Source organism: Xyrauchen texanus, chromosome 29 (genome assembly GCF_025860055.1).
Source record: "Xyrauchen texanus isolate HMW12.3.18 chromosome 29, RBS_HiC_50CHRs, whole genome shotgun sequence".
Classification (NCBI taxonomy): domain Eukaryota; kingdom Metazoa; phylum Chordata; class Actinopteri; order Cypriniformes; family Catostomidae; genus Xyrauchen; species Xyrauchen texanus.
This window is the reverse complement of record NC_068304.1, coordinates 10172223-10200142: the sequence shown is the minus strand read 5'-3', so window position 1 is coordinate 10200142 and position 27920 is coordinate 10172223. Positions and strand designations below refer to the sequence as shown.

The following is a 27920-nucleotide window of genomic DNA, read 5'->3' as shown; positions in this document are numbered from 1 at the left end:
TTTAGTAGTTTCTTTTTCTTAGCTCACATGCAGAGATTACAGAATGATACAAGTAGTAGGAAAAAAGATTTGCAATACCCAAATCACCAGTCTGATATCACTTTATCCCTGAATGTATGGTTGAAATTCAGAAAAATCCAACTGCTAGATGGCACAATTGACCAATCAGAATCGCGTATTCCAGAAAACCATGTAATACATTTGATAATAGATTATGAAGACATTTTTCTTTTCCTTTGGACAAACCAATTAATCATGCACAATAAGAACAGGAATGTTCATTTAAAAATGTAATAATGGTAGGCCTACATTTTGATTTGATTTTGACTTTAAAACAACGATTCTGGTTTAAGTACAGTGTCCACAAAAAATTATGCGGGGGAAGAATATCTCAGTCAAGGCAATTAATATAATACTCAAAGGAATGCAAATTACAATAATATGGAATTGTAAAGGGAGAACAGCTGCTGCCATGGATTTTGTGACTATCCATACAACAATGATGAACTAGAATAACTAAAGATTCAACACAAAAGAAGATTTAAAGCTGCAGTGTGTAATTTCTGCACCACTTGCTGCACCAAACGGAATTGCAAAGGTAATGACTGTTTCCCATGACATTCTTCAACCAAACACGTAGTCCCGCCCTAAACTTACACTGATGTTTGAACCCCAACAAAAAGAGCGATGTTGTGAAAACTTCAGAGCCACAGTGTTTATACTCTTCAGGAAGTCAACATACGTAAGAGGCTTACTTACAGTTGGCTCTGCACATTTAACTAGGATAGGAGAAAGTATAAAACACTGAACAAATGACACACATCAGAAAGGGATTTAGACATGAAATACATCAAACCAACAGTTGTAGGCATGGACATTCTGTCTACAATCTTTCTCATTTGGTAGCATTTTGATCCTCCAATATCCATGAGTTCTCTCACAAATTAAGAGGGTTCAACGACCTCCAGACAGAATTAACTATAAAAGGACAGACATCGGCGTAGAGGAGGGATCTATCATCAAATGGGCACATGCAATGCGGAAACAATCCCCGTGCATTGCCAAACGGTGGATGGAAAGAACAAATAAGGCTTTCAGTGCATGTTCTGTTGGTGACCTCTGGCAAGCATACAGAGGAGATGTGTAACTTTATGAGAATGTAGTTTTAGAGAAAAATCTTCTATAAAATACCCTGTGAGGTGAATCCATAGGAAAGACAAATCCCAAATGATCCCTCTTAAATACTTCAGCTGTTTCTCCTAGACAGCAATGCCATTGAATGGACAGCAAACAGAGACTTTTGCTTAAAGGATGACATATAGATCACATCGTTTACCTACGCTTATGTTTTACAAAACTAGAGTCAGATATGCAGGGGGGCTTGGGACAAAAATGCCTCAAGAAGTGTTGAACATTGCCCCCAAATTTCAAAATGTGGGGAAAAAATTGACCCTGTAATTAATGCCTCCTAACCGTATTTATATTTCTATATTTTCTACGTTTTTCCTAACATTCAGTGAATTCAGCGATATCAGATTTGATGGTGATACCAAATGGTGATGATGATATATTTGAAGTTACTAAAAATACTGATTGAACTGATTAAATTCAAAAGGTCAAATAAAATTTTAGTGGTAAAAAATACATAAATAAATAAAAATACAATTCTCCTGAAATTTAGCTCAAGTGGCAAATATTGTTCCTTAAAAGAAAAGTGAATTTCTGTCACTGTTACAAACCCATATTGTTTTCTTTCTTCTGTGATTTCTTATTGTTTTAATCTTGGTCTGTCTTTTCAATATATGGCAGTGGATGGAGACTCACTTTAAAGCATAAAAAATACCCAAAAGTACCATCAAATAGTCCATGAGAGTCATCCGTCATATTCCAAGTCTTCTAAAGGCATAACAAATTGATGAAATGTAAGATTTTTTCAATAACCATCTTGTTGTCCATTGTATGTTCATACGAGTTTGGAATGACATGAGAGTCACATTTCAATATAAACCCAGACATTCATCATCACATTCTACCAAGAACAAATGATCAGAGTTATTCTATCCACATTAGTTTGTAACACTTTGTACTCTGTCAACAATTGGACATTTTTATTCCATTATTTGTAATATTTGGGTCTGCATTTATACTTTTATGAGACATTACTGAGAAATCAATTAAGTGTCCAAACTCTTTATTATTTATCTGAACAATAAAATGTTCCTCTGGGAAGCACATCATGAACCTTTGCGCCATTTCCTGTACTGCAATTTCAAAAAATTATCAACACCATTTCTCCCAAAGCAGAGGTGCTCAATACAAATCAGCACCAGAAATTTCCTTCCTGCAGAATATTTCCTTCATCCACTCCTCATTCAATATCAGACATTCAGACTTCCATTAACGCTTTGCCCGTGCCCACGGAGCATGTCATCAAAACCTGCGATGGAACGGGAGGACTGCATCGACTATAGAAACACCAGCTGAGACACAGCGAGATGACAAAGGTTTACTAGCTTACACACAAACACGCCCACGCACACAAATACAAATTATGTCAGAGAAAAGCCAAGCCGTTGTTTTCACACGCCAAACAATGGAGGCGACTTAAGCATGCAGAGCAACACTGCAAACAATCATTGTCTTAATCAGCATGTTTGTCTTGTTTTCCAGAAAGTAATTTGAGAGTCAATATTGCATAAGATATCAAGAGTTGTATTCAGATAATCTTTCTTGACTGTTTCCAGCCCACTGGCAATTTTTTGTTTTTAAGCATAAATCTAACAACATGTTGTAAGGTCTATGCTTAAAATAAGAAAATGGAAAGAAATGGGGTGAGAAAAGTAAAAAATATAAAGAAAAGTAAATGTAACTTGTATTCAGGATATTTAAATATTTTACTTGAAAACAAAAGAAAACTACTAAAAAAGAAAATGGTTTTTGCAATGAATGCATGTTAGAAACTTTTCACCCAAGCAAAGAGAGATAAAGGCGAACAAATCATTATCAGAACAAACTGCGTCAGCCTCCGCACTTTTCAAAAATTGCAGGCACCAATAAAGAGGTTCTGCTCAGCAATCTAATGCAGAATTATGACCTTTGATTACCATCTTTGTTTCTTAATGTATTGTAAGAATTGCTGAGCGAACTACAGCTGTTTTACCAGACAATTAGTGGGAAGGCAAAAGACTGTCTCCAGTTTTGTTCTGTTTTCATTAGCAACTCTTGTTTTCACCTTAAAAAAGGAGGAGACGACGACGAAGAAGAAGTGGGAGGCAAAAGTAGCTCAGAGAAATGTGAGTTTGTAGCAAAGTGCCTGTAATCAATACTAAAGAGCCAACAAAACTGTGATGTTTTTTGGAGGAGAAAATGATAAGGCAATTTATTCTGTAACTCTGCATCTGTAAGTGAATGTTGTGGTGCTGGCAGCACTGCCGGGTTATATGATGTGACGTTGCAAAATGATAAGAGAAGGAAACAGACAGCATTTTCCTCCTCTCTGCCGTCAGGTTCCAACCGTAGGTGGGAGGGAGGCAAACCTCCACACTTGCAGAACAGCGCAAACTATTCTCTTGGACTGACCCATCTGCACGTTTGAACATGCGGGACGCAGAGTGTGCATGTGTAAGTTCATGTATATCCAGTCTACAGTGGCCTCAGAAAGTATTTGGATCCTTTCTTGAAATATTCTACCCCTACAATACTCACATTTCTGGAACTACAATCGCCTGAGTCCCAGTTAAAGCTCTCCCAGCATTAACACACACACAAGGTAGCTCAGGTAAGCATCCGCCACACCACTTACCCGTAATGTTGACCTCTACCAATCCAGATCGTGTGCCAATGCTATTGGTTGCGTCGCAGACGTACGTTCCTCCAAGCTCATAGGTCACTGGGCCTTTGAAGAACAGGGTGTTGTTCTTGATTTCAATATTGTTGGGAAGAGATCCATTGAGTCTAAGAAAAACAGACAGATGACATGTTTTAGTCCAACTGTATAGAAACAAAGTTGAGAGGTTAAATCAAACAACGTTAGGGAGGTTTGGGCTGTGGGGCTTTGACACTATCTGCAGAACAACAGTAATTATGAGGACAGATTCACTCAGCAGTGTTAAAAAAAACAGAGCCAGGCATCCTTCAAGGAAAACACATCAGACATAGAGCGGTAGTACACAATGACTATACGGGCCCTTACAGGCTTTAATATTACCTTAGGACTGAAGCAGTCCTCTGAGATGATAAAAACAAACAAAGGCACAAAGAAGAGATATCATGTGGAGAAAAAAAGGTGTTATTTTGCTGCTACACTTTCAGTTTTGGTATGTGCTAGCTGACGTTGGGGACCAATAGACCAGGACAAGCAGAACAAGTGAGAAATGTGGTATCCCACTTACATGCTGCTCTTCATCAGACATTAAAGACCCCATTAAATCAGAATTGGAGTTCTGCCATGACAAATTTTGGAATCAGATTTTAAGTAAAACAATGGATTATTTAGTATGTTTGGGCTTGGCAGACTAGTTTTGCTTATGCTGCTGTTGCAGAGCAAGTATGAAGACTTCTTACTGTTAAACATACACAGGCATGCTGTTTCAAGCATGTAAGACATACTGCTGCTTCACAATCAGACATAAATATAATCACAGTGAAGCAGATCTAGACAAGTGGTGGTGGGATGGAGGAGGGTTTCAGAGAGAAAACTCTTGTTGTATGCTGCAGTTAGACTGGCTAGCTCATTGGCTAACACATTACGACAAAGGACCTATCAGACTGCAGCATAACATGTGCAAATCAATTTGCTAACAGATAACATGTTCAAAGAACTTATCAGCTTGAACCATCTAGAGTTTCATAATGGGGGGCTCACCTAATCTAGAATGGGACAAGCAAATAGCAAATCACGGTTAATGTATGTGACGTAACTATAGCCTATTGGCTATTTTAAAAAAGGGGAGACAATCCCTTTTATATGTTCCACCCAATTGTCTTGTTTCAACAGGAAATATGTCAACACAGGCCAGAAAACTGCACTTGTTAAGTCATTTCATGGGGTATTTAATGACACCATCCTGCATGAGTGTCATCTAAATTTGGACTCATCATGGTTCAGCTGCCCAGCAGGTCTAGAACTGCCATGTTCTTCCTCTGAAGCTAGACTGAGGTCACAATCGTTGACGTTCCACTGGCAGATGTTCTCTTTGCCTCTTATCAGAGATCAGTATAATAATGCCTCCCCAGGCACCAGCAGTTGATCTTGTTACTTTTTAAGTAGTCCCTTCCTTTCACCTGAATGAGACCTGCCCTGCCTCGTCTTTCATGGTCAGGGTGACCAACAGTGTCATTTCTAAGAAACCTTTAACCTGGAACCGTTTAATGTTTGTGTTCTTAGCATAGGCAATACAAAACGGTTGATCCGCCAGTACTAAAGCATTCCAAACAATGAAATGCATAATTTATTAAAGCCGACAAGTGGGTGAATATAGAAAGCATGGTAGAAATTAGGTCAAGTCTCAGAAAGACAAGTAGGGATCTCGAGTTTTAGAATAGAACAGATCACGCTTAAGCACTGACTACTAAAATATCAATTATCGGGCAGATAGTTCTGGCTCTAAAATCGATATGATGCACCCAAATGCACAACTGTACCAATTTTGGCATTATGAGCACTGCATTGGAAACCAATTATTTCTTATTCCGAGGATGTGAACATCTCAGTTTACAATATTCTATTAACAATAAGTTGAACATGCCATGAATGTGCATTAGGTTAGACTAATGAAAAACATTACTTTTTCATATTGCTGTTGCCACCATTTTATAAAAGCAACTCAGGCCATGCGTTACAGTGATTTATAACTTTACTCCGATGAAGGAAACCGCTGAAGGCATTTACATAACCTTACATGTTCTCGGTTTACGCATAATCGGTGTAAGATCGTCCACGTTAACGCGCTTGATCAAATGCACAACTATAAATATCTCCTGATTTGAGTTGTATTGTTTCTAACAGTGATAGTAAACACATTTGTTAAATATAGCTAACATCTCTCTTTCCTTGCCAAACTGCAATATTAATCTACTGGTTTTGGACAGGTCCCATCAGACAGAATCCAACCCAAAAGCATGGAAAGGGATAATGTGTATCTCTAAATGCTGAATGCTGCAAAGCAGATAAAATCGATCAGACGGAAGACTGGATGAGAAATAGATAAGGAAAAATATCACAATGAGTTGGCTGGAGATACTCTCTGAGTGAGAGTGTTAATGGTTCACCTGTATATTTATGGTAAGATTATCTCGGGAGTAGTTTGATAGCTGGGAAATGAATGCAAATTTGAAACTGAAAGTGTGTGTGTTCATTTGAATGAGTGTTTGTTTAGCTATATCACATATCAATGTTTAATACATGTAACTGAAATATGAGTTCTATTTCGTGTATTCTTGAGTAGCCAGATCTTTTACTTTTGGCAGCTTCTTCTGGCCAAGAACTACACACTTGGACAGGAAGAGACCATCTCACTGACACGTAAGCGAGCCATCGCAGTTCACTTCATTTGTATGAGCCATTTTGTGGTGGGTTTATCTGAAAAGTTGCAAAAGTAGTCTATTCGTATGTTGATTCCTTCGAAAAGCGTAACAGTAAGGCCACTTTCAAAACATTAGTCTGTTTGAGCATCCCATCCAACCTGATACAGTAACATTGGTGCAACCAATTGGACAAGTTTGGAGGCGGGACAATGTGTTCATCTGACTAATGGGAAACAGTTTAAAAACAGTCACTATTTCTATAATGCCGTTTGTTGAAGCTAGTGGTACTTAAATTACACAATACAGCTTTAAGCAGACTGCGTAACATGGACATGCCTTCTCTCTCATTCTCCACCCAAATGTTTCTTTCCATCTTTTTCTCTGTGCACGTTAGGAGGGCATCTATGTGATATTTATGCATACTGTGAAATATTCAGTATTTATACAATGAAACAGACTTCTGCACATTTGTGATGGAACTCCAGCTAGTGTGTATGTGTGTGCATATTCAAAGTTGTTCTGGATTGAACTGTTCTGCAACAGAGTGGTTATGATCTCCAGAGTAGTGCCCAGGGGACCCTTCAGAACACATTTGGTGTCTGCTCTCCAATGCTGCTGTGGCCGTCCCCTCTTATCTGTCACACCGGCGCCTGAGTCTCTCCCCATCACTGTCTTCTCCTCTGTCTCTCTAAGTCTATCCCGCTTTAATCAAACCATTCCACTCTATCATCTAGCATCTACCTTCTCCCACTGTTTGTTCTCTCGTGTTTTGTAGGAACTCCTGCCTTTTAAAGGAGATGCATTTTAAAGTTACTTCCTAAAGTACTGTATGCACTACTACTCTGCGGCACTAGAGTCGACATTGCACATCTTATGAAACATTTTAATACTCCCCATTACTCACATATTTCGTGTTTGTAGTGCACAAAATTCCCACAATTTTGTTGTTTTAACATGTTGGTAAAAATTTGTAATCCACATTGGATCACAAGGAATCAACAGTTTCTTTCTGTTGGACTGTAAATCCATCTCTCCCGTGCATCTCTCTCATCATTTCTCTCCGTGCAGCTAGACGCTGTTTAACATTCATGCACTCTCGTATATGGACAGAGTGCTAGTATTATTCCCTCAGTAAATAATACTAGCACTCTGCCTTTAGAGATAAAGTGCTGAATGAAACAAACTCCCTTACAAAAAATCTAAACTAGCCGCAAACTTGCCACTCGTTCTTTTCACATGCAAATGAGCGCCAGAAGTCTGCACTAGTGGTGAACCTCCGGCAAACGTTTGGCAACAATGGACAGTTTGCCCCATAGGTGGGGCACGTTGTAACAGCTGAGGGGCACATTGTAACATGAGCATAATGACAGCTTAAAATCCCTGTCTAACAACTGTATCTGATCTAAATAAAATAAATAGAACATAAACTAAAATATCATGGCAATATAAGCCATTATTAACTTTGTCATACATATGGTACTACAGCAATCATTTTGACACTTGACAATTATTATACAACAAAGCCACAGCATTGGTCAAAATAATGCATGGATTGATCACACACACACACACACACACACACACACACACACACACACACACACACACACACACACACACACATACACACACACTAAGGGGATTTATGTAAATTTCATATCTGACTGCATGGAATTGCATATTGTTTGTTCTAATTGGAGCACATTGTTACAACATGCCCCATCAGCGGATATGGATATTTAAACCTGACTCGTCACTTCTGCTGGCTAGCTGAGAATTAAACGATTATGTAAGATGCCAGCTAACGAATGAAGTTGCAACTTACCAGCGTGTGGAAACGTTTAAACCACGTGTGTTACAACTAGCTCTGCGTTAGATTGTGCCCCGCTCTCGCCTGATGTTTCAAAGCGTAAACATTCATTCTAAATGTCTTCTTCATATCTTCCCAAAAACACACCAGTTACATGTTTCTTTTCTAAACTGAACATGTATTCATTATGTGCTCCGTGTATCAGTCAGTGCTGGTCTTGTTTGGGTTGTCTAATTTCATGTTTATTTCCACACTCTTAATTCACAGATTAGGCCTAATATCTACCCTACTGTATTACACGTCACAACCAATTTAGCAGCAATTCTTGTATCTCAGACATTCTTATGTTTATTTCATTCAGCCAATAATCAAATCATTAACTTGGTGAATAGATCTTTGATCCTGCTTGTGAAAACACTACACAGGGCCCAGAAGTTGACAGCATGATTTAACAGGTATCTGAGAGCCCATCATTAGCTCCACTGAAGTCTTTTTTTCTTCTCTACATTAACCAACAATTTTAAGAGTTTTGTGTTTCTTGCCACAGATCGGCTTCGGCTTCCTCACTGGGTCCTAAATAGAATTATTATTTACTTATTTATTTAATGATTTATTTTAGGACACAATTTACAATCATATTTTTATAAATTACAAAATGGGGACTCTTAAGGCATTACAGACATTACAGGTACATTTTCTGTTAAAGCATGATTTCCTGTAAAGCTGCTTTGAAACGATGTGTATTGTGAAAAGCACTACACAAATAAAAATCACTCGACTTTACTGAAAAAACACATGTGTACATGGCAAGATGGCTCACATGATGATGAATTTATATCATAAATCATATCTTGTAAATTACAAATGTGATAACATCGTGGGGAGAATAATTAATGTCTTAAAAACTGTCAAATATATATATATATATATATATATATATATATATATATATATATATAGTATTACAATATGTAGCTAAATTCAATATTAGTATTTGAAATGTTATTTTATTATATATTGTTTTATAACATTTTAATCACATATTTGTAAAATGTACAACTTCCATATGGCCTATTCCATCCATATGATGTCATATCACATGTGTAAAAATGATATGACTTGTCAGTGCTTGAAATTTCTTGTCAGCTACACATTTTTACACATAATTTGCAACACTGGAACTTAAATACAATTCCACATTTTCACATTTATGTGCTTGTACTAAAAAAAAAAAAAATACAGCAGTATGAATATGAACTGCTGTCTTATTTAACACTGTGGCCATGGGTATTGGAACATTTCAATTCAACTGTCCCGTGATGTGCAAAGAAATAGATTGGCTTATTTCAGCTTGTTGAACAAGTGATTTTATTTGGGCATTTCTAATTTGCGTTGGATGACAGAGAGCAGCAGAGAGCGCCAAGTGCATGTGTCGTTGTCATGGTAATCAGATTCTGAGCGGAATGCTGCAAATTTACAGAATGAAAGAATCATCAAATCATTGTGCAATGCAATAAAATATCTTCCCTTCCCTGCAATAGATACCAGACATGATACCAAGAAGGACTTTGAGGAAATTTAATTTAAAAGAGAAAACAAAATCAGTGAGTCTAACAGCTGAAAACAGGACATTATCATACTTTTTTAGAGAAATGACGGGACACACCTCGTAAATCCGGGACCGAATTTTGGTCACTGTACTTTTTTTACCTGCATTGCTTCTCTCCATGGTGTACAGTAGTGATTCCCTCCCGCTCTGTCTTTGCTAATGTAATGAGGGCAATAGGCCATCTGATACTGCTATCGCCACCTATGGCAACTTTACGTTAAATTGATCGCGGGTTTAAAGGTTTAAAAACCTAATCGCATTGGGGCCTGGGTAGCTCAACAAGTATTGACGCTGACTACCACCCAAGGAGCCGCGAGTTCGAATCCAATTCCAATTATGTTACATTTTCTTTTTATTTCAGTTCACAAAAAAATAAAAATGTACATTTTATTTTTGATTTAGTTTAGGATAATAACCCTGGTTGGGGCCACTGGAAATTTTGGCAGGGCAAATAAAATCTGGATCGGGCCAGTAAAAAAATCCTTAGCGTCGAGCCCTGCCCTTGCAACTGCATAAGAACACCCTAGCAACAAAACATCAATGCTCTTAAAAAACACTCTGGACACCTAAGCAACAACTCAAACACCCTGGCGATTACTCACAACACTCCAGCATCGTGGCAGTGAGTTTTGTATGGGCAGGCACCACTCACATTTACTTCCGAAAATGTAAACATCTAGTTAGTCCCTGTTCTCACTTCTTTGTATCTCTCAGGCCTTTTCACTTTATTTCCAACCTTCCTTTACTTCTTTTATCTCACTTGCTGTATCAGCATACCAATTATTAATAAAAATGCCTCAAGAAGACCATAGCACCGTCCAAAAGAGTTGGCTGCTGTAAATGTGTCCTTTAATACCCTGAATAGCCCTGAATGTTCAATGCTTGCCTCTCTCCTTCTCTCTCTCACTCTCTCTCTCGTCCTCTCTCATTAAAACCCACCCCGGTCCAAAGAGTCCGTGCACATAGGGCATTGCCAGCTATTAATCCACCACAGCTGAAGTCCGGTGACATGTTTTCCTTTCAGAGCATTCCCTTTATAATTACAGGACAAATTGCCACATTTATCTCTCTGCTATGGCTGAATAATTTCACAATTTTTAACTGTAACCAACAACAAGCTAGTCCATTGTGGCCAACATTGTTGGTGGGTGTTAGGTATTTACATATAGATTAACATACATACATACAAGATGGGAATTAGCTGAGTGACAAATGATGGGACATTTCTGTCTTTTCTAATTGCCATCTAAGTGCGGTGCGTATGGCAATGGTGTGGCACAATATTCTACTACTGCACAAGGGAGTTCAGTCAAAGCAGAAGGTTATATGGGTCATCCTCAAGAGTGGAGAGTTGTATGGGGGCACAATAAACCTTATCAGCTTGTCTTATTAATTTTAATTAGGCAATCTAACTGATTTGTTGAAAAGCTGGTTAAGGACTGTTAGCAAATGTTGGCTTAGGTTTACCACTTGTGCATCCATTCAGGCCATTGCAGATGCAGCCAGTTGTCCGAAGTTTTTGCTTGGTCTTTAAGGTGCTTGCTGTGAGCAATTTCAGCCATTTTGTTAACTGTCAACCAGAAGCTCTCTTTCCAAAACCAAAGAAATGTCTGCCAATCCTATATCAGTGATCCATAATGTACAACGTTATTCACAGGTAGAGAGTATTTTTGACTGGCTACATTTTCTTATTGGCTAAAAAGGGGCTCTTGACATGTTTTTGCTGTTTACGGAGCCTATAGCTTCCACAGAAACAGCTTTTATTTCTCAAGACACCAATTCAGTGATATATGTCCGGTAGTAGCAACGTATTACAGCGCCTTTCAAGTTGTCGGTTTAGCACTTAACATATAACAACTATTTCCCCAAAAGTGACCACAGAAAGGTTTGTAAAGACAAACCTGAGGCTGTGCATTCAACTTGTTCATTTCGTAGGAAAAGCAATGACGTCATGTTATGCCAGGATAGTTTGCATCCAAACCCGTAGTGCCAGTAACACAACAACAGTTATCATCACTAGACTCATAATGACAAATACATCTCAATCTCTCTATCTCTTTTTTTTTTACTTTTCTTCTATACCAGCATATCGGTTAGGTACACATTCAAAAGCAAACACGGGATAGATTATTTTCTCATGTTTGATCTTGTTTGAAAGGCTATCAATGCCTGTTTGTGTTCTGAATAGAGCTATTGTATACAGCTTCACTTATCTTGATTGTGTGCTAACGTCTAAATGAAGGAGAAGCGTATGGACGGAAATGATTCCCTTATCACTCATAACACATCAATGGTGTCATGTAGTATGACACCAAACTGAACATTTCAGAGGTGAACTCTTCATCCAATCAGTCATTTATTTTGTTTGATGATGCCGATTTACACTACCAGTGCAAACACTACTGGACTGAATTTACGTTTCTTATATATATATATATATTATGCATGTAACGATACACAAATCTCACGATGTGATACAATATGATTAAAAACAATAATAAATACAAAAAATTAAAACTGAACCCACAAATGTTTCTATCAAACTTATTCAAGGATTCATCATACATGTCTTTAAATCATAAATGACACAAAAGTTTCTGACATTGACAAAGAAAAGCAGAGCTCAATAATAAAGTAACTTAACAGCACTGCATTTATTTTGTTTGATTGTAATGAGAAAACCTCATATGAATAATTTTCAAGTTTTTCTTGAAGGTTTTTCAGAAAAAATAAATGTGTCTACAGTCTAGTCATTTTTTTTGGCTTCTTTCCCTGTTTCACTTTGCATGTAAACTTTACCGCCGTTATTACTGGCTTATAACATGTGTGCAAGTCTTGTACTCATACCTGTTCACATATCGACTTCAAAACCAGAGAATAACAAGTCTTATGTAATCATGGGTTTCTTATGGTGTCAGATTTTTGAAAAAGCTTGTTTTTGTTACTTACGAGTGTCCTTCTCAGTGTCATGCTCTGTGTCGTCTGTGAGAGAACGGTTATAAATGCAGCATTGCTACTGCTGTTTCTGTATCGCAAATACACCGATTTGTGTGGTGATGTCGGCGTAAATAAAATGACATCTTTTATGTACTGTAGCGCTGGGACATGACACCGTTGTTTGACAAACTCGACAAGCTGTAACGCTAATCTACTTGCCGTTTGCCATTGAACTTCTCACCTATGTACTCTAGATCTGTAGCTTTGTTTTTCCTGTGAGCAATCAGTGCCGCCCCTCTGCAGAGGAGATTGTTTGCAGCTCTCAGTGTTGCACTGCTTGGTTTTAATGACACCATAATGTGTTTGTTTATGTATCGTATGATACATATGGTATTGTGTAGTGAGCCTCATATCCTATGATATAATACAATATATATATATATATATATAAATATATAGCAAAATAAATAATAATAGTAAAAAATAATTGTATAATGAAATATACAATATGTATATACATAATACAAACACACTCACACACACACACACACACACACATATATACACACACACACACAAATAAAATTTGAGTATAATTGCCATTGTGCAAAATCTTAATGGTTTTATATCTATTCTATATACTGTAGTAACAATGAAGAATGAGTAGGTGTCCAAAGCCTGTCCAAAGTTCTGATAAATGAATGAGTATAATTTGTATTAGTAGGTATGACGGGCAACAATTACTGAAGAACTATTTTAAAACAATGAGCATTAAATCGTAAATACTTGATCAACAGTTAGGAAATTATACTTAATTATTATTATTTTTTTTATTTTTTTCTAAACTTACAAATGGGTAACCCAACTATGTCAATAAACTCAGACAACAAAATGAATGTAATGCAGACTGGTTCATCAAGAGTATAACTCACAACTTCCACTGGTACACAGTGACGGCTGGGTTGGCGTCTGCATTGCATGTGAGCTGCACGTTTTGCCGATTCAAGTACCAGTTCCCGTCAAAACCCTCGATCTTCACCTCTGGTTCATCTGCATAAAACAAAAAAAAAATAAATAAATAAATCTCTTCAGGCAGTGGCTCAGATTTCTTCTCTGTGTCACATGACATTAGGATGAGCACCTGTCATAACGCTGATTAATGGCCTGGGCTCATAGCTGAAAGGTCAAGAGTTTATTTTTTAAGCTATTGAGAGAAAAGCCAATGAGTGAAGAGTTCCTGAAACTACAACTACCAATGTGCCCTTTAGCTGCTACCCACTTAACCGCAAGCTGCTCCAGGACATCTATTCCAGAAATTGGACTAATTGTATAAGAACCTCAATTTCAATTCATTACAGTACAATTTCTGTATTAATGACAAAATTAAAATGCACTGGAGAGTTAATGGTATCAGTCTGTAATTTCTATGTCTCTTCGGATTAATGCTTTATTGCTTTCATGAGCATGTATGAGGCTGTGCAAATTCAATTTCGAAATGTTATACCAAAGGGTAACTTGATTAACTAAACACTCAAAGTAAATCAAGAATCAAGACGAGTGATTCTCTTTGAACTGACCGTAATCCTAAATATGGCCTTCCTCACAAACACATGCTCCAACAGAACAATATATTCTGTGGCACGGTGTGGGTGAATGGTCGGATTTCCTCTATCAGCGAGCTGCATGGGAGCTGAAATACTGCTTTAAACAATAGTTGATAACAACAGCAGCTGAGACAGTCCAGTGACAGATTTCTTCCAGATTTCCTCCACAGTATTTGCGTAACCGCATCACAAATACTAATGTCTTACTGCCAAGCACAAATACACTTTAATGCATTTTTTTTGTCAACATCGTTTTTCCAATGGGTACTAATATTAATATATCACAAGTTTGCAAAATTTAGCATGAGTCCAAAGTAACAAGGAGTCTATATGTAGGCCACGCTGATTAATAGGCTGATATTTGGTCAATCTGAGATTATAGGAATTGGCAGATTGTAAAATACTGTACATATAAATAGTGGGGTCCAAAAGCACTACTAATTATATTGCACTACATTTGAAGTGAAGTTTCTTAAAATCGTTATACATTTCAGACATTTGCTTTATTGCAAAACCTGATGATCCATACTATCCCAGCATGATTTGAATGTTCAAAATAGCTTCTTGTGTGCTTCAACGGAAGCAGTGTGTTAACTGCTGGTGGTCAAATGTCACAAATCTGCTTATATGATTACTGACCATAAAAACCGGGAGAAGATTTCATCGTCATTTTATATCATATTTACAATGTCAAGTTTTGTTTCCATAGTATATACAGAATAAAATCATTTCAGTTAACCAACAAAAGCTTGGCCTATCAGTGCCTATGCAGTTTCTTGTGTGATCTGAAAAAAGATGTTGCTCTTACACTGGACGTTGAGTATGACGCTGTCTGTAAAGGTTTCTGCGCGATAGGTGACGATACATGTGAGCTTCTGCCGGTGGGTGTCGCGGCTGGGTATTACGATGTAGTTGCTGCGCACGGTGACAGTGCCGTTGGGATTGCGTGTTTCCTGAAACGTGGCCCTGCCGTTTATGGTGGTATCCCATTTGATAACACTGGGAGGCTTGCCGTTAGCCGACATGCAGGTGGCCACTGGTATCTCTCGCTTCGGCATCCGTGCAATGATGGTGGGTGAGGTCAAGGTCATCTTAGTTACTGGTCGTGCTGGATGAGAGAAGTAAAAAGTAGAAAAAATACAGGTTTTTAGCTATTAATACATTGTTTGTGAAAAGAGACCAAAAATAGGGTACAAACAGGATACAGGATACTAATGTGTATATATGTATATATATATATATATATATATATATATATATATATATATATATATATATCATGCCATGTTAATCTTAAATTAGAAATCTGTTTGGCTAACATATAGTTTACCGTATATTAGTTCATATTACAAAAAAAGAGATTTGAGTCTCTAAGGCTTAAATAAAGTAATGGAACAACAAAGTCTACCATATCCATGGAAAGTGCCAGGAGCCCTTCAGAATTAAGAGAGACATTTTTCATGTTTTTTGACATTTCAGAGGTCCCAATGTCTCTGATATGCTAATCTTGCCTTTCAAAACAGGCATTTTTTCCCAGTCACTACAAATCAAGCAACTCACTAATTATGTTTTTCCTTACACAGTGTTCAAAGCAAAAGTATAAGTCAAGAGCTCAAACAGATGTAGAAACCACTCGTCTCTCTCAGTGGCCAAATTCAATCCAATCTCCATCCTTTATGGGCTGCAATTAGCAATTAACAAGACCCGCATCAAAAAGGCAAGTTGTGTGTTTGTGTGAGACCATGTCAAAGAGTTCTGATAGTGGGAATGAGGTTTGCGGCAAGGGTTGATATGACATGAAGAGGCCCTTTGAAACCACTGAGTTGGTTATCTTCATTCAGGTTTACTCACTCTCACTGCTATGCCAGCACTCCTAAAGGACGCATGTGAAGGTGATATATCAAATGGGCTTGGAAGTTAACAAGTCACACCAATAGAAAAACCCAACACTTGAGCCAAGCAGCTCCCTATGCTGCTTAATGGAAAACATATCAACACTTCATTTCTAATTAGATCTGCAATCAGTGGGAGCATAATCTACCTCTCTAACGAGATAGTCCTCTTTTGATTTTGCACTCCAACACACACACACACACTTTTTTTTCGTATTTACTTTTAAAAGAATTTTCAACATAATCAGCTTTATAAGAGCGGGGTCATTAAACGCACTTACTGTTGCGTGTTTAAAAGTAAAACGCTTTTATTCTTTTTTAGGACATATAGTTAATATTTTATCAAAATCTAATATCTTATCCTAAACACCATATCATTCGCAAGGCTATCCTACAGCTTCAGTTGACATTTATTTGACTATGTTTATGCTACTTTTATTATCCTTTTTTTTTTTGCTTAGAGAGCTTGGAAAAATAAATCAGCTTGGATATTCTCCTTAACTTCTCACTTTGTGTTTCAAGGCACATTGGAAATAATACTTTGTTGATACAGCATGAGTAAGTTGCTCATAATCTTTTTTTTTTTTTTTTTTTGGGTGAACTCTAGAACTGGCAGCTCTAACATGCTGCTCCTTCAGTTGTGGTGAACGCTGATCAATACATTTCAAGTGTACTGAAGGTTTGGACCAAGCAAATATAACTAACAAGACCTGGAACGGTCAAGGACAAACATTATTTTACTCCAGGGGTTCTAGTGTCACGAATAACATATGTCTGAAACAACACCCAAAACAGATGCTAATCTCGGTGGCACCTTCGATTGATAACATCTCAATGATCCATTTCCCATCCATGCTAATATATATGTGCAATGAGCCTGTTGTTTTATATCTCACTTTACACAATCTTGTTTTTATAACATTGTGGGGAATCTCCATAGACTTCCATGCATTTTATGGACCATATACAGATCTAATGATAATTTCTATCCCCTAATCCTACCCCTAAACCTAACACTCACAGAAACTTTTTTGCTTTTTTAAATTTTCAGAAAAACATAATTTAGTATGTTTAATAAGCCATTTTTCTCATGGTGACTGCTGGCTGGACCCGCACAAGGTGGGTTATCTCAGGTTTTACTATCCTTGTGGGGACATTTGTTCCCCACAATGTAGTATAAACATGTATATTTAGTCTGAATAAATTATTACTTTGTGGCTTTGTGTTTGGAAAACCATGTACATACATTGTCACATTCAGTGCAAGGGTCTGTTTAAATCATTAGTTACAACATTCTTTCAAACTAGTACATTCAATATGATTTTCAGTGTAAATCATCTGTAAAAGCATTCTAATACTAATTGCCACATTCATTCAGAAGTCTTTGTAAATCATTCAAAAACCATGCTCATGTTAATTGTCAAATTCAATGTGTTAGTAAAACCATTCTTGTGTTAACTGTCACATTCAAAGTGAATTTCCATTCTTATGAAAACTATGAGATTTCATTTGAATTTATATGTAAATTGTTCATACAACATTCTTATGTAAACGGCAACATTACAAAATAAAGTTGGTGTAAATCGTTCATAGAAATATTCTTCCATAAAGTGTTGCATTTATTGTGAACTTATGTGTAAACTGTTCTTAAAACCACCTTTACATTAATTGTCACGTTCAAGGCAAATTTTCTGTTTCTGTAAAACATTCAAAAAAGTGTTCTTACATTAAGCAATAATCGTTGTGTGATCTATTTACATAGATATTTTATGTGTTTGTTTATAGTCATTTGAATGCACATACTATATTAATGCAAGAATACAAATGATTTATGCAGTGTTTCTTGAATAATGCCCACTTATACTAGTATGTTTGTGAATTAGCTCTATGGATTCATTGCTATATTTATATGGTCTCAATTGCCAGGCCAGTGTAATGCAGGTGTTACCATAGACGGTGAGATTGACCATGTTCTCCCTGTTGCCTGCTGGGAAGGTGGTGTACTCGCAGATGTAGGCTGCCTCATCAGAAAGCCAAAGGCTGTTGAAGACAATAGTGGTGTCCTCGAGAGATGAGGGGGTCCTCTGGCGCACGGCGGGGTGCTTAAAGCTCACACGGTCTTTGAAAGGGGGAAGGACTGATACTCCAAGAGCTGGGTTAGCAATGGCAACGTTTTGTTTGCTGCCATTTATGAACTTTTGCCAGGTGACCTGAGAGATCTTTACCGGTGGCTTACTGTTGATGAAGAGACAGCGCAGCTCGACCGTATCTCCCACAAATCCAGACTTACTGGGGTCTGTCTGCACCGATTGTCCATTGCCCGCTGCAGAGAAACAAAAAGAAAGAAGAGAGGTGTGTATGGGTGTCAAGGATCGATTAATGCATTCCACTCACACTGCGTAGCTTAACTTAATTTTGATAACCAAATCCTGTATGACAACTGTAACAAAGCCATTAGTAGGTTAATTCCTTTAAAACACTGCGACTCGTTGTCGCTATCAAAACAACCAATAATGTGAGTTTAAGGCAGGGCTATCTGTTTGATTAACCAATGGCAGATGGGGGAGCGTTCAGAAAACCCGTCTTTATATTTGCAATTCCAAAATCAACTCTTGACTTGACACTTGTTTTTTCGCTACAGTCGTATATGACAAAACAGCTAGCATGCAGATTCCAAATGACTACTTCAAACATTGCCTTCCTTAACAAACAGAACTAATTACAAGCATAGCAGCAGTGTTTACTAGCAGCATTAGGCCTTCAAGAACTGCGGATGTAGACTTTCCATGCATGCATAATGACAGTAGATCCCTTCGACTCTAAACCTGACTGCCAAACCTCCCACACCACTCCATCCTAATTATTTTTCATTGGCAAACATCTCGGTAACAGCCTCAAGCACCTATTAATGGAAACAATGTAGGATCCAGTTTGAGTGTGCCTACAATAATGGCACTTGAATTAAGCAACAATAAAGCAGGCAGGTAATTAGTAGCAAACAACCACTTTTCTACATCTCTTGCAATGGGTTTCACGTGTTTGAAGGTATTCAAGGTCACAAAGAGGATGCTTCCTTTGTCCCCAGTTTAAACAACGATGCCTTTGTCTCTCTCTAGATAACCCTGAATACGAGGTGGCCCCACTGTCAAACGCGGCCACATGCCTGTGCGTCTTGTTTTGGCAGGCCTCTGGCCTTTTGTCTCCTCGGTGACCTTCGTATACCCCCTCCAGTTGAGACTGATGTGTCAACACTTGAACCCTTCCTTCTCTCCGTTCTTTCCTCTCTGTCTCCGAGTCAGTTTCGTTCACGCTCATTACTCATACTTTTGTCTAACTACCCCCCCCTTATGTTTCCTCATACCTTCCTTTTCATTCATATATTTTCTTTGTCTTTTCTTCTTTAACACCTGACCAGATGACCGACTTTTCTCACGTTTATACCTTGTCTTCCTCAGAAGGGCCAAATTTATGAATACTCAGTTCCTGTTTAGCCCTAAGGAGGCCATTCATAACAGAAGCTTTCCTGGCCTGTGAATGAGTCTGATGCAGATGTGTCCCTGGTGGCTCCATGACTTCTGTTGTCTTTAACAAACTTGTCATAAGAGACCCTGAGTAGATATATTTCCCCTCGCCATCAGGTGCGCTGTGCTGGCCTACTGGCCTTACTTCCTGCACAAGCACATACTAAACCACCTACCTTCACCTCCCTCTTTCCTCCCTCTCTCTCTTATTTATGGCTAGAAAAAAGTAATTACCTCCTACTGAGAGACCTTAGCAAAGAGGAAGTTACTCTGAACTTCTGTGCTTAATCATGCCTCTCATAAAAGTTAGGAATACTGCAGGGGGATATAAAGAAAATTGTAGGAAACATATGCAGTCACACTAGGAGTATGTCCAAAAGTGTATCCAGGCTTAAAGGAATATTCTTTGCAAGTTAAGGTCAATCGGCAGCATTCGTGGCATAATTCTGATTACCACAAAAATGTATTTTGATTTGTCGCTCCTTTAAAAAAAAGCTAAAATCTGGGTTGCAGTGAGGCACTTACAATAGAAGTGAATGGGGGCCAATTTTTAAACATTAAAATACTCACTCTTTCAAAAGTATAGGCACAAGATGTGAACAAAATGTGTATTAACATGATTGTAGTGCGATAAAACCATTTTCTAAAATTCTCTGTGTACAGTTATAGCCAATTTTACAGCATCGTTACCATAACGATGTAATGTCAAAAAACCCTAAAATCCTAAAATAACTGTAAAAATGACAATTTAAACAACTTTACAGCTCAAATAATGCATGAGTTTTAACAGAAGAATAAATGTAAATGCTTTTATAAAATTATAAGCTTCATATTTCTGTTTAACCCCCCCCAAAAACAAAAAAAATTGGCCCCATTCACATTCATTGACCCATTCACACTCTCACTGAAACCTCAATTTGAGCTTTTCTTCTTCAATAAATTGAGGGATGATTCCAAATTAATTTAGTGTTAATCAACATTATGCCACAAATAATGTTGATTGAACTTAACTTGTATTGAACCCGGAATATTCCTTTAAAGTTCAAAGCAGTGTAACTGCTGAGAAAGAGACAGTAGGACTGCAAAATTAATAATAATTGAGATCACAATTAAATCTGTCAAAACTAGTTAGAAAAGTTTTAATTACTGCATTAATTTCAGGTCTACACCCATTGGGTCAAAATTCTACATCATGTTTTAAATTAGCTGAGCATTGTAACCATCACAGACATGTCCATTGTGTGCATAAATGTACTGCAGAATCCAAAAATGATGAGTTTTAATTTAAAAACTAAAAGCTGAAACTCAAAAACTCCACCACAAACTTCTGTTCATGGTGTCACATGGACATAAATAATGAAGAAACATGAATTGAAACTCAAAAAGGAAACTTCATCGTTAGTTATCTGGAATTATTTGGAACTTCCTAAAATTGGCTTGAAATGTAAACATGCACAGCAAGCATGTGGTGTGACAAAACTAGTTTCACCCTAGAATAAGTATTTCCATATTTAGTAAGATTACAATATCAAGAGAAATAATTGACAAATTATCGATTTATCATAATATGGCAGCCCAGTAAAGCAGTCACACCTGATAAAGAATCAGCTTCCCACAAACACTGGTATTCTCAAGCCTTTTTAAGAAAAGTTGAAAAACGGGTTTGGGGACAGGCCTGTGGGTACCATCAGTCAGTGCTCAACAAGTAAAGACAAGTGTTTAAATGCTAAATTGAAGACTGCCGTAAGTATTTGAAAGAGAATCTAGTGACAAGATATATTTGTGAAGTAACTGATTGTCAAAAACGAATCGGATCTCATGACCAGCGGGGCTGAAACTAGCCACTCATTCAGAAAGATGCAGGCAGAGTGTGCAGTGTTATCTATACAATGAATGCACACAGGAGTATCTGTCTGTCTCTGTGTGTGTGTGTGTGTGTGTGTGTGTGTGTGTGTGTGTGTGTGTGTGTGTGTGTGTGTGTGTGTGTGTGTGTGTGTGTGTGAGCGTGTATTTATCACTTTGTGGGGACCAAATGTCCCCATAAGGATAGTAAAACCGAAATTTTGACCTTGTGGGGACATTTTGTCGGTCCCCATGAGGAAAACAGCTTATAAATCATACTAAATTATGTTTTTTGAAAATGTAAAAATGCAGAAAGTTTTCTGTGAGGGTTAGGTTTAGGGGTAGGGTTAGGTTTAGGGGATAGAATATGAAGTTTATACAGTATAAAAACCATTATGTCTATGGAAAGTCCCCATAAAACATGGAAACACAACATGTGTGTGTGTGTGTGTGTGTGTGTGTGTGTGTGTGTGTGTGTGTGTGTGTGTGTGTGTGTGTGTGTGTGTGTGTGTGTGTGTGTGTGTGTTTAGAAATGTATGAAGGTTGGGAATACAGACAGTTCAAGGTCATCATTGTTCAAACCTCGCGAGCAAAAATCCTTGAGATTTCAGAGAACGTGTGGTACAGACCTTGAATGAAAAGGATTACACTTTTTATTTCCTTAGTATCTTCCTCAATCTTTTGTTTCTTCCTCTGTTTGTGTGTGTGCTTTTTTAGGTTTGTATTTTGCAAGAACATTAAAGATAAATCAAACAAAAAGTTGTTTCCATTACTTCAGCTGTGTGTTAACAGCCAGTGCCTGCATGTGGACTCACCACTAAGCAATAGGGCGCTTTGGGTGGTTGCCAGGGTATAATGCATTATCTAAGGTGTTCTGGTATTTGTGTGTTGCTATGCAGTTGATAAAGTGTTTGGAATAGTTTTAGCATGTTGCTATGTGGTTGCAACCATTTTGTTGGTGGTTGCCAGGGCGTTATGCTCATTTTCGTAGTTGTTCAGAGCGGTTTTAGCATGTTGCTAAGCAGTTGCTAATGTGTTCTGATTAGTTTGAATGTGTTGCTATGGTGTTGTGGGTGGTTAATAGGCTGCTATGCATTTTCTAAGGTATTCTGAGTGGTTTTAGCATATTGCTATGTTGTTGCTAAATTGTTCTGGGCTGCATTTCCCAAAAGCATCGTAAACCTGACTAGATTGTGAACTTGCAAACTTGCCGCAAATTTGCCACTGCTAATTTTCACATGCAAATGAGCTTTGCTACAAACTTGTGGCAAATTGTCCGTTGTTGCCAAAGGTTTGCTGGAGGTTCACCGCTATCTGCGAAGAGCTGCTAACTTCTGGAAAAAACATTTGCGGCGAATCAAAAGCTCAATTGCATGTGAATATAACAAGTGGTAAATTGTCTGCAAATTTGCGGCAAGTTTACGGCTAGATTCGATTTTTTTGTAAGGGTCTGAGTTGTTTTAGCGTGCTATGTGGTTGCTTGGATGTTGTGGATGTCAGTGTGTTATACATTTTCTGAGGTGTTCTGAGTAGTTTTAGCATGTTGCTATGCAGTTGTTGAGGTGTTATGAGAGGATTTATCGTGTTGCTATGCAGTTGCAAGGGTGCTGTGGGTGGATTCTAAGGCTGCAACTAACAATTATTTTCATAATCGTTTAATCTAATGATTATTAGAACGATTATTCAACTATTCGGCGATTATTGCAATGATAAATCATTAGCTCTTAACCGATTAATCATTAGCTCTTAACCGATTGTTCTGCTTGTGTCCCGACTTGTATTAAACGTGCTTACTAACAATAAAGAGGACAAAATCATCTTTTAAAAATATCTCTAAAAGACATTCACTGAATTAAATGGAAAAATACTTTTTATAAGTTTAATTCAGTAAAGAAATTCGCTTAAAAAAACATATCAATGTTTATCAATTATGTCTTGTTTTCTATTTAAAATTGTCTAAAAATCCTAAAAAAAACAAAATACATTTACTTGAGAAGCAACATATAAGTTATTTAAACTTGCTTTAAGTGAATGTATCTTAAATATAAGTGTATTTTGTATATAAGTGTATTTTTTTCACTTGGTTATAATTCTGTGAGTGCAGTAAAGACAAAATATACTTATATTCAAGATCTATTCTCTAAGCAAGTATAAATATCGTATATGCTGTTTCTCAGTTGAATTCATATTTTTTAAAGGATTTTTAGATATTTTGAAATATTTGCATTTTTAATTTTATATTCAACATTCTCAGATAACAATTTTTTTTTTCTGCATTATAGTTCCTAAAGTAAATGTACATTGTTTTAAATTAGTTTTAGACATTTTTATTGGAAAACAAGTTGTAAATCATAAACATATATTGTTGCAGTGTATAATGGGGCGAAGACTTCCTCTCTCACCTTTCTGTTCACTTCAATCCATCTTTAACTCACAAGAAAAAACTCTCTCTTATTAATAAAGCCGCTTATTAACAATTTTCTTCATGATAAGAAATGCAGAGTGACACGTATATTATGATTCAATAAGTCGCAAGCCATCAAGTTATAATCTAGCTGCAGCAAGCACGCTCCAGGGACGAGCATACCCGTGACAGAGTGTGCATCAGCCGGGTGCAGTTTCAATCTTCCCCCCTCAGATCGGGACATTCGCGCAACTCATAGAAGAGGCGCTAACTGCACAGAGAAATGCCAGTTTCGGAGTTTGTAGTTATTTACATGATCTGCTATCCGTGTTATTTAAACTTTAATAAAGCCTTTACAACTATAGAACTGCATTTAAGATGCATAAGATGAATAAGAGCTCCGACTCCACTTATTCCACAACGAGAGTGCTTCTGAATTAATTTATTTGGTATTTTTGTATAATTCCCTTGTACTTTGCAATCTACATCACCTGAAGCTGTTTGGAAAGTTTAGAGTGTGTCTGGACTGTGAGCTGTTTTCTTCCTCTCCTCAGTCAGGTGCGAGCTGCTGCGTGTCATCATTAGAGGATAATGTCCTCTCATGTTACATTAAATTAGATTAAACTACTATTTGACAATTACATTTTTTTTTTGGACAATTTTCTATTGTCGACGTTGTCAATAACGTCTACTAGTCATTTCAGCCCTAGTGGATTCTAAGGGATTTCTCACTGGCTAAAATAATAAGAGCCCACCCAAAGTCTGTATAACTTTCTGGCCTCTTTATTTTTCACGAGTTGCTGCTTCAATGCAAGTTTCTGGGATTTTTGGTCATTTTATCATCCATTAGGCAAAAAAATGTAAGTAAGATGACTTAGAAGAGTAACAGCCTACTTCTTCTGCTCAACAAGCATTATCTGCTGTTGAGTTATAATATATGTTTCTAAAGCACATGTGCTGGATGAGTTGTGCTGCAAAGCTTAAAGTTATGGGTTTGCTTAAACCCTAAAAATGAGCAATAGTGATACTTGCCTTTGCAAACACCACTAATAAAGAAGGGAACCAGATGGTGATGTTTTTCTAAAGATGCACAACAAACACTTCATTTTTCATTTACTCAAGTCTGTATGGATGAGATATTTTTGACCAGAGCGTACAGACCCATCAGCAGGGATCGTGAGTCGACAGATTGATTGACTAATTGAGTCTGACAGAGAGAAGGCTGGCAACTATTTCACAGCTAACTTGGGGAACACCTGTGTCCTTGTACACCTTGGTCTGACCCTTTTTCCATCTGCATTTGCTACCTTGACAGGGTCGAACACCTTGTGAAGAATGGTAGAACAAAATCATCCACGGCAGATCTATGGGTAGAGGCTATGGGATGTAGATCTATATAACTTTAGCTTGATTGAGACATTGAAACAATTCTCGAAGATGAACAGCGAGAGCAACAGGCAAACTATATCCAACTAGCTTGCTTTGTTGTGTCCACTTAAAACAACAACAAATAAAGATCTGCCTCCACTTTTGCGAGCTGTCCAATAGAGGGGTAATTATATGGTTTCAGTCCCCAAATCCTGATACTGATGAACCAAGAGCCTCTGGACCCCCAACCCCTGTTACTACTCATCCTTCACCACCTCTTGATTGGAACGAAAGTAGCAGATAGACAGTAATTATAGCTTGCACACTGGCACTGAACAAAGGTGGGTAAATCAGAGAGATAGTATGAGGGAGTTTAAGCATTTCTTTGCACAATAAAAAAAGAAGTTGCTATGATACAGAAGTAGGAAAAAACAGACTGCATGGAGAGAGAGAAAAAGAAAACAAGCAAGAGACAAAGATCTGTACCTAAAAACCACAACAAAGCTAAATAAGAAATTGTAACGATATAAAGAATGAAAGTGAAGTTATATAAATCCAAATAAATCCTTAGGTATTAAAGCGTAATCCAGTAGAACCAGCATCTACTTGACAAACACATTGAATGGGCTGTACCTTCATAGTCTTTGACTTGAGGCATAAAGGCTGGTTCAGCTCATTTTGTCCAAGAACCACACATTTAAACAGCAATAGACTGACTGACATGATAAATGACCAATCATAGTTTGTTTTGTTTTTCTGTACCGTTTAGGGGCGGCTTTATCTGAAATAGATTACACCCAATAACAAAACAAAAACGTTAAAAAAAAAATATAGTGGAAAATGTATAGACATGGTTGTGAGAATTTGTGATGTTTACTTTATAGTGTTGATATTGTAATATGTTGTAGATGATATTGTAAGAGTGCATATTTTGTTTCCCCATATTTTCCTGTTTGTGTGAGCACAGGCAAAAGTCCATAGAGTATTTTGGATTTGTTTTTAGTTAAAAGTGCCATGTTAAGCACCAAATATTTTTAGTATTATTATAATTAGTTTATTTCTGACTATTTTTAGGATTTTTGTTGCACAATAAATTGCATCTGGGATTTAATTCAATTTGGACTCTTGTTGCCTCTTAAGTTGTATATGAGTGTAATGAACAGAAAGGATATTAAAAGACACATTATTCAATTAAATTGGAGTGTGTGGATCTCATTTTTGATGGACAAACTTCACACGGAAGAAATGTAATCCTTAGTTATCGGTACTGACAAAATCCAATATTGATCAACCTCGAGTAATAAGTACTCTTTATTTCACTGCCAGAACTCAAAGCGAACTATACAGTTTTGCTTGTGGATATTTTAGTTAACTTATTACTAATTGATTCAAACAAAACTCAAACTTCAAAGATTTGATGCCTGGAAAACTTTGGCAAATTTAGTAATTAATTGTTCTATAAAAGCAAACTGAAATGTTGAAACTGGCGATGTCAGCCATCTCTTCACCTTTTTGAGTGAAATATGCATCAGACAGACAGTGAACGGATTGTGGATGGTCTATAGTACATGGATATAGCATATTTCAGTCAAAATGGACATTCACCCTCCCTTTCCAGGCCCCACAACTGGGCTACACATAGAAGTAATATGAAGGTCAGTAATCATAATGTAAATGACCTCAAGAGGTATATGAGTCTGAAGAGGCTGAAGCCTTTCATGAAGTTCCCATTATTCAAGGTGCAAGCTGCGAACCTTCCACTCCAAACAATCTCAATGAATTACATTGCTACAATGAATCAAAGCCTTAGTCCATCCATCACACCTCAGAGAAGGGTAGTATTTAACAAGCCCGATGCAATGTGTGATTAGTCCCTCAACAAAATGTGTGATTAGTCCCTCAACAAAATGTGTGATTAGTCCCTCAACGCTGACACTTTCAGAATGGAATTTGGCAGGACTGAGTGTATAGAGGGGAAAGGCAAGGATAAATCTGGTTTTTCTACAGTAGGATCTATTCTGAGGCTGTAGATCAAATTTATTCTGCTGCCTTGAACACTGACCAGACACCTCTGGAAAATGAAATACATAAAATAAATGTAATACATACGAAAGACTAAATATGCCCTGGGCAACATCTTTGAAGTGACTCCAATGTAGTTTGCTGACAACCCTTATTAATTTTCAGATAAAAGTATCACCCACAGCAAATGAAGCTTATAAAAGCATTTGTGAAATACCTGTAATTTTCAGAACTAGATTCCATTTTGAATGCACCGAGTACAGAATTGGGTTGGGCAAAACATTGGCACCACAAAGGGAAATGTGCAATTGCTGCTTAATGCAACTCTACTTCCCATAATGTAGCATGCATTTGGGGATGGAAGGTGGATGGCTGGTGATAGCAAG

The 27920-nt window shown here is 37.4% G+C and overlaps 1 protein-coding gene across 6 annotated transcripts in view; it reads right to left on the bottom strand.

Moving 5' to 3' along the window:
• LOC127622948 (nectin-1-like) overlaps window positions 1-27920 on the bottom strand; it is a 331151-nt gene that overhangs the window by 224439 nt on the left and 78792 nt on the right. For all 6 annotated transcript variants that reach the window (XM_052097141.1, XM_052097142.1, XM_052097143.1 and 3 more), the window contains exons 2-5: window positions 18326-18700; window positions 15294-15593; window positions 13814-13931; window positions 3803-3954 (exon numbers count right to left, since the gene is read on the bottom strand). In XM_052097141.1, the coding sequence (XP_051953101.1) occupies window positions 3803-3954; window positions 13814-13931; window positions 15294-15593; window positions 18326-18700 (945 nt within the window). The remainder of the gene's footprint in view (window positions 1-3802; window positions 3955-13813; window positions 13932-15293; window positions 15594-18325; window positions 18701-27920) is intronic.